This window comes from Nicotiana sylvestris, chromosome 1, assembly GCF_000393655.2.
Source record: "Nicotiana sylvestris chromosome 1, ASM39365v2, whole genome shotgun sequence".
Classification (NCBI taxonomy): Eukaryota; Viridiplantae; Streptophyta; class Magnoliopsida; order Solanales; family Solanaceae; genus Nicotiana; species Nicotiana sylvestris.
The window spans coordinates 121877895-121885839 of NC_091057.1; the positions used below are offsets into that span (position 1 = coordinate 121877895).

Below are 7945 nucleotides of genomic sequence, written 5' to 3' on the forward strand. Positions count from 1 at the left end.
CACAACATGAAATGTAAATAGAGTTTCGGGCCGAGAATGTATTGAAACTGAGATAGTATTATAATTATATCAAGCTTCATCAACTATCCCAACAAAAAGAAATTACTCCATTATGAAGTAAGAAAAGCTAAAACAATACTTTCAAAAGACTAAGAATATTTTTACTACAAAGAGAGACTAGAGAAAGAGACCAAGATTACTCTTCTCTTTCTCTTTAGAAACTTAGAAAAAACTAGATAGGAAATTATATACAAAGAGGGATGATCTTTCTTCTACAAACAAGTGCCTATTTATAGGAAAATTTCTACAAGACCTTGGTGAGAATTTGCAAGATAATATCAATATATTATATGGCCTTGATGAGAAATTGACATGGCAATTTGTCATGAAATTTTGGTGAGAATTTGCCATAAATTTTATATCTCTTAACTTTGTGTAGTCTTAGATGAAGTTGTCACGGATGTATCCTTCTTCCTTGAACTGTAGGTTCTTTCTTTTTCTCTTTTTCCTTGTATTCTTTTTCCTGCAAGAATTGTTAGAAATGTGCGAGAATATGATATAAATTGGTCATGTTTTATATCTAAAATATTATATTTTTTTAATTAAAATATAAGAATAATTTATATCTATCAAATACCCCCACACTTGAATTTTTGCTTGTCCTCGAGGAAAAGAATTTTGAAAAAAAAAAAATATATATATATATATATATATATATATATATATATATATATATATATATATTACTAATTTTTTGTTTAAAATTATGGCTACTCTTGTAAAATAAAAATTTAATCAAATAAAATCTATCATGCTTTCAAACTTTATAAATTTCCTATATTCATCAAATCTTTACCTTATTTTTACTTTTATTTTTATTCAACAAAAATTGTACCTTTTTTTTTGAGACTTCTCTGAAATTGATAACTTTATGATCATTTGCATTTAGTATTCTTCATCTTTTGTCCATAGGCTTGCCCTTTATGTCTATCTCCACTAATGTAGATTAAACACTGATTTCTAAAATCTTTTAGGACTTTTTCTGGCTTGTAATGTTGGCTTCAGGCTGGTAGGTTAAAGGTTATATTTGTAGTGACTTGCCTTTTTCAGTTTTGGAGTAGAATATTTCTAAGATCAGACTTTCCAAATATTTGCTATTGATTTTTTTTTGTACTTATAATGCTTAAACATAAGATCAATCTCTCCTTTTTTTCTTTAATTCTGATTCTTTTTCAAAATAAGCTCCAAACTTATTTTCTGAAAAAAGGACTTTTCAAAACATAAGCATGAATGTGATATTTAAATTTGGGCATATTTAAGTATTAAAAGAAAAAATAGGTCTTCAAGCTTCAAAATAGGTGCTAGGGATTTATTTTTTTTGTAGTAAATTTTTGTGCAATATCTAGAAAAGACTGAGATAAACAAAGAAAGCCTAAATTCATATTTCAAAAATCAGTGTTGTCTAGGATTTCGCCTCGAAAGACATTTGGGGCAAGTTCTAGCATATAGATTATAAGTTCTACTTGCTTTTTGATCATAATGCTTCTCAGTCTCAGAATATCTTGCCAAGTATTGAAGATATTTGTTCTTGCCTTCATAAAAATAAACTTAAAAACAAGGGAGTTATGTGGTAAATATAAAAAATATATATTTGATATAGAATGATAAGAGTTTTATTTTGATAAATTAACACTTTACAAGAGGCATAATTATAAGAAAAAATCTAATATATATATATATATAGATATATAGAGAGAGAGAGAGAGAGATAGAGAGAGAGAGAGAGAGAGAAATATAGATATAGATATAGATAAATAGATAGATAGATAAATAGATAGGTAAAAATCTTTTTGGCTTTCAAATATACAACTGCAGAAGAAAGCTTGAAAGAAACTGCAGCCACACACCTTTTGCGTATAAATAACAAGTCTAGTTTGTATATAAACTAGAAAATTACCTGTGCCAACATATGAATTACATTATTAAATGGTTAACCAACCAGTTACTTAGGCATACCGATCATCATGGAGTTACTCCTGTATGGGTGACTTTGTTTTTGTAGAGGCCTTCATGAGATGTCCCGGTTGTACAATAACCTGGATATTAACCAGATCAATTGATTAAGCATTTAACTATTTAAATCTATGTTGGACTTATGAGGCTCCATTGCTTCACCCTCAATGGCTACGGGTAATGAACCATAGTTCTGAGTTTGACGTCGCTAGCTCGACTTATTAATTGTAGACTTCATCAATCTATCAAAGTGACAGATGGTTGTTGCTCAAAATGCCCTCCAAAATATAATTTTAACCTGTGACCATTTACCTTAAATTTGTCTCCTCCATTGGTTTGTTGAATTTCAATTGCTCCGTATGGAGTAACATTTGTAACATTGTAAGGACCCGTCCACCTGGATTTTAATTTTCCTGGAAATAACCTGAGTCTACTATTGTATAGAAGTACATGATCTCCAATTTTAAAAGTTTTCTGTCGGATTAAATTGTCGTTCCATATTTTTGTTTTTTCTTTAAAAATTTTGGCATTTTCATAGGCTTCTAATCTGAGTTCTTCCAATTCATTCACCTGAGAAAATCTATTTTTACCAGCAGAGGTTAATTCAAAGTTCAATACTTTCAACACCTAAAAAGCTTTGTGTTCTAATTCAACTGGAAAGCTTTTCCAAAGACTAATCGATATGGAGACGTACCAATTGGCGTTTTAAATGTCGTTCGATATGCCCATAGTGTGTCATCTAATTTTGAAGCCCAATCTTTTCTGGAGATTCCAACCGTTTTTTCAAGTATTCTTTTTAATTTACGGTTAGAAACCTCAACTTGCCCTTATGTTTGAGCATGGTATGGTGTTCCTGTTTTGTGAGTCACACAGTATTTTGACAATAATGCTGAAAATTGTCTATTCATGAAATGAGACCCTTGGTCACTAATGATGACTCGTGGTGTACCAAACCTAGTAAAAATATTTTTCTTGAGAAAATTGCACACAGTTTGAGCATCATTTTTCCTTGTTGGGATGGCTTCAACCCATCTTGAAACATAATCCACCACCACAAGGATATATTCAAAAGAATGAGATGAAGGAAAAGGACCCGTGAAATATATTCCCCAAACATCATATATTTCACATACCTGTATTGATTGCAATGGAATCTCATCTCTCTTAGTGATATTACCTGTTCTTTGACACCTGTCACACTGTGCAACGTAGGCACGAGCGTCCTTAAAAAGTATTGGCCAGAAAAATCCAACTTCTAGAACTTTAAATGCAGTACAATTTGCTGCATAATGTCCTCCAACTGCTCCATCGTGGCAATGATACAAACTTTTGATCATTTCTTCTTCTGGTACACACCTTCTGATAATATTATCTGCACAAATTTTAAACAAGTAAGGGTCATTCCACAAATAATATTTAGCATCAGATATCAACTTTTTCCTCTGTTGGTAAGTAAGATTTTGGGGTGTCCATTTTCCAACCAAGTAATTTGCACTATCTGCAACCCAGGGTGGTTGAGTCACAACTGAGTTGATAGAAAAATATGTTCATCAGGAAACTCTTCTTTTATATCACATAACTCAAGTGGGGGGTTCTCTAATCTAGACAAATGGTCAGCTACCTGATTCTCGGTTCCCTTTTTATCTTTTATTTCGAGCTCAAATTCTTGGAGAACTAAAATCTATCTTAACAATCTAGGTCGCGCATCTTTTTTTTCTTAGAGTTATTTTAGAGCCGCATGATCAGTAAAAACAGTAACCTTGGTTCCTATCAGATCGAAACAAAACTTATCAAATGCAAATACCACTGCTAGTAGTTCTTTTTCAGTCGTGACATAATTTAGTTGAGCCTCATTCATTGTCCTGCTGGCATAGTAAATTGGACGAAAAATCTTATCTTTTCTCTAGCCTAAAACAGCTCCAACTGCTGTATCACTAGCATCACACATGATCTCAAAAAGTTGGTTCCAATTAGGGGACACAACTATTGGGGCAGTTGATAATTTTTCTTTAAGAGTGTCAAATGCTTTCATACAATCACCTGAAAATTCAAACTTAACATCTTTCATTAAAAGGTTAGTCAGCGGTTTTGAAATCTTTGAAAACCCTTTTATGAACCGTCTGTAAAAACATGCATGACCTAGAAAGCTTCTAATGCCTCTAACAGTTGTGGGAGGGGGTAATCCTGCTATAAGATTAATTTTAGCCTTATCAACTTCTATCCCTTTAGCAGTGATTTTATGTCCTAAAATAATTTCCTCAGTAACCATAAAATTACATTTTTTCCATTTAAGAATTAAGTTTGTTTCTTCACATCTCTTAAGAACTAAGGTTAAATAGTGAAGACAATCCTCAAAACCCTTGCCAAAGAGTGTAAAATCATCCATGAAAATTTCAAGAAGTTTTTCGGTCATGTCAGAAAAAATTGCTGACATGCAACGCTAAAATGTGGCAAGAGCGTTGCACGAACCAAACAGCATTCTCCTTTATGCATATGTTCCATGAGGACATGCGAAAGTTGTCTTATCTTGATCTTCTAGTGCGATTGGTATTTGGTTATACCCTGAATAGCCATCAAGAAAACAATAAAACTCATATCCTGTAATTCTTTCTAACATTTGATCAATAAATGGCAAAGGAAAGTGATCTTTTCTAGTGGCATCATTAAGACGTCTATAATCTATACAGACTCTCCATCCTGTGACGGTCCTGGTAGGTATTAGTTCATTATTTTTATTTTTTATCACTGTCATACCTCCCTTTTTTGGTAGTACCTGAACAGGACTTACCCAAGGGCTGTCTGAAATAGGGTAAATAATACATGCCGCCAAAAGCTTTACAATCTCCTTTTTTACCACTTCCTGCATTGCTGGGTTTAATCTCCTTTGGGGTTGGACTATCGATTTGTAGCTATCCTCCATGAGGATTCTGTGCGTAAAAATTGCTGGATTAATCCCCTTGATGTCTTCTACAGTCCATCTCAAGGCTCCTTTGTGTGCTTTTAATACTTTAATCAATCTTTCTTCCTGTTCTGCAGTTAGAAAAGATGAAATAACTACTGGAAATAACTCATTCTCAAGATAGACATATTTCAAATGAGAAGGGAGAGTTTTGAGTTCAATTTTTGGTTAAACTTTTTCTAATTGCATGTCCCCTTCCTCATAATCTTTTTCCAATAATTTCGCATCACTTCTGATAGTCGGATCTTCATCCTGTGTGGTGCCAGATTTGGCCAAACATCTTTCCATTGAGTCAGAAATTAATTGATCATCTTTGAATTCATCTATAAGATTATTAATCATGTCAATTGAGAAGCATGAAGATGATGTATCATCTTCTGAGAATCTTAGTACCTTTTGCATATCAAAAATAACTCTTTCTTCATCAACTCTTAAAATTAGTTGTCCTTTATGGGCATCTATGATTGCCTTTCATGTTGCAAGAAATGGTCTACCCAAAATAATTGGTTCATCAGGACACTCTTTCATTTCAAGTACTATGAAATCTACAGGAAAAATAAATTTATCTACTCTTACAAGCACATTTTCAATTATTCCCTTTGGTCTCTTAGTACTTTGATCAGCAAATTGAAGTGAAACACATGTGTCTTTCATTTCACCAAGATCTAATTTTTTAAAAATAGAAAATGGCATCAAATTTATTGAAGCTCCAGAATCACAAAGTGCTTTTTCAATGTATACTCCTCCCAGAGTACATGGAATGGTAAAACTACCTTGGTCACCGAGTTTTTGTGGTAGCTTATTTTGAAGTATAGCACTGCATTTTTCAGTAAGCATTACCACAGAAACTTCTTCCAATTTCCTTTTTCTTGATAAAATTTCTTTCAAAAATTTGGCGTATGAAGACATTTGCAATAAAGCATCAGTAAAAGGAATGTTAATGTGAATTTGTTTTAAAATCTCCAAAAACTTTGCAAATTGATTATCCAGCTTTTCTCTTTTCATCTTTTGTGGGAAGTGAATTGTAACAGGGAAAGAAGTCAAATTTTTAGTATTTTTTTCTTCTTTTTTCTTGGCTTCTTTCTTTTTTGATGGTTGAGAGGGTGTCTCAACATTCTCACCCTTGCCTACTTGTTGTTCTGATTGATTCTTTTCTTGTTTGTTTGCATAGGGTTCATCAAGAGTTATACCTGATCGTAAAGCAATGGCCTTAAGGTATTATTTTGGATTTTTCTTTATATTGCTTGGTAAAGGACCTTGAATCTTTTCAGACACAAGAGTTGCCAATTGGCTTAACTGAATTTCAAGATTTTTTAGAGCTGAATTTTGGCTTTCCATTTTTTCATCAGTAACCTTAATGTACTTGTACAAAAGGTCATCAAGACTTGGATGGCCTTGTTGAGGCCTTTGCTGATATGGAGTTGCTTGCTGATAAGGCCTGAAATTTTATTGTCCACGGTTTTGATTTTGATATCCGGGTGGACTCTGTACCTGTTGTTTTTGGTAATTTTAAGAGTTTTCAGCACCATTTGCATTGCTCCATTGAAATCCTGGATGTTTTTGTGCTAATGGACTTCCAAAAGGATACGGCTTGTATCCGATGACATTGATATTTTCATCATTTTGATTGGTTGCTTGACATTCGTGGTTTAGATGGCTTCCTCCACACAAGTCACAAGCCTCAGACTGGCTTGGTTGTTGTGTATTTACCTGAAAAGATTCAAATTTTTGTGCCAAAGAAACAATCTGTTGTGTTAGTGTATTTAAAGCATCCACCTGATTTATTGTAGTAGCTTTCTTAATGATTACACGCTCAGATGGCCACCGTATGGCATTTTCAGAAATTTCATTAAGCAATTCCAATGCTTCTTCTGTGGTTTTTCCCATTATGGAACCTCCTGCAGCTGCATCTATTACATTTCTAGAAGATGGTTTCAAACCATGATAAAAAATGTACAACTGTATATGTTCAGGAAGTGATGTGGACATTTCCTTAACATTGTTTTCAATCTTTTCCAAGCTTGATAAACTAACTCAGTATCAGTTTGCAAGAAGTTAGATAAATCCTGTCTTAACTTTGTTGTTTTAGCAGGGGAAAAATATTTATTTAAAAATTTCTGAGTCATTTGGTCTCACGTGGTAATAGACCCTTGCTGCAAACTTCGTAACCAAGTTTTGGCCTCTCCTTTTAAAGAAAAAGGAAATAGCATTAACTTAATTGCTTCAGGAGGTACTCCATTATACTTTGCAGTTTCAACCAATTCTAAAAGGTCAATTAAATGACTATGTGGATCTTCACTTAGATCACCAGTGAAAATGCAAGATTGTTGAATTGTTTGAATCAGGCCTGTCCTGATTTCAAAGTTATTGGCTGCTACTGGAGGTTTCCTGACATTAGATTCACAGTTAAAGCGATCAGGTCTAGCATAATCTCTTAGGATTCTATTTGCTGGTATTGGCGCCACTTCATCAAACTGCTCCTCTACATAAGCTGGTGGTGGAATTTGTAGTGGATTGTTATCATCTTCTAATTGATGCTCTATTCTGTTACAAGTTATGTTTTGAGACGATATTTATCCTTTCCTGCACAATCGCAAAGTTTTTTCAATTTCAGGATCGTAATTGGCCAACTCTTTTGTAGAAGAGCGGGTCGTAAACTATCTAAAATTAAAGTAAAATAAAGATAGTTCCTAAAATAGTAATAGATAGTTTTAAAAATGAATTAAAAAAATGGTACGACAATATTATAGTTAACTTAAACAGTAAATTGTAACTAACCATCAAAGAAATAATATAATACTAATTATATTATATGGGGAAAAATCAATAATAAATCAAGTATGTTGAAGGATTAAAGTACTATCAATTAAAAAAAAGTTGAATAAAATATTATTTTATAAAAATATAGTAAAAGTAATAGTTATAATAGTAATATAGAATAGTACAAAGGATACTTTTAGAACTAGAATAGTA

The 7945-nt window shown here is 32.7% G+C and overlaps 1 protein-coding gene across 1 annotated transcript; it reads right to left on the reverse strand.

Annotated features, from left to right (window-relative positions):
* Positions 1-454: 454 nt before the first annotated feature.
* LOC138874158 (uncharacterized) lies at positions 455-6310 on the reverse strand. Its single transcript, XM_070152666.1, has 7 exons — positions 6229-6310; positions 5549-6162; positions 5147-5440; positions 4787-5038; positions 3922-4453; positions 3147-3385; positions 455-523 (listed from the first exon to the last, which is right to left on the reverse strand). Exons 1-7 carry the CDS (start codon positions 6308-6310, stop codon positions 455-457), a joined length of 2082 nt encoding a protein of 693 aa, XP_070008767.1.
* Between the last annotated feature and the right edge of the window lie 1635 nt (positions 6311-7945).

Excerpts from the sequence above, each read along its gene's own strand:
- LOC138874158 (XM_070152666.1), bottom strand. The coding sequence starts at position 6,310 with ATGGAAAGCCAAAATTCAGCTCTAAAAAATCTTGAAATTCAGTTAAGC. Across the intron at positions 4,454-4,786 it reads CTTGGGTAAGTCCTGTTCAG|CGTTGCATGTCAGCAATTTT; the intron begins GTACTACCAAAA and ends GCCACATTTTAG. Across the intron at positions 3,386-3,921 it reads AGCAGTTGGAGCTGTTTTAG|ATAATATTATCAGAAGGTGT; the intron begins GCTAGAGAAAAG and ends AAATTTGTGCAG.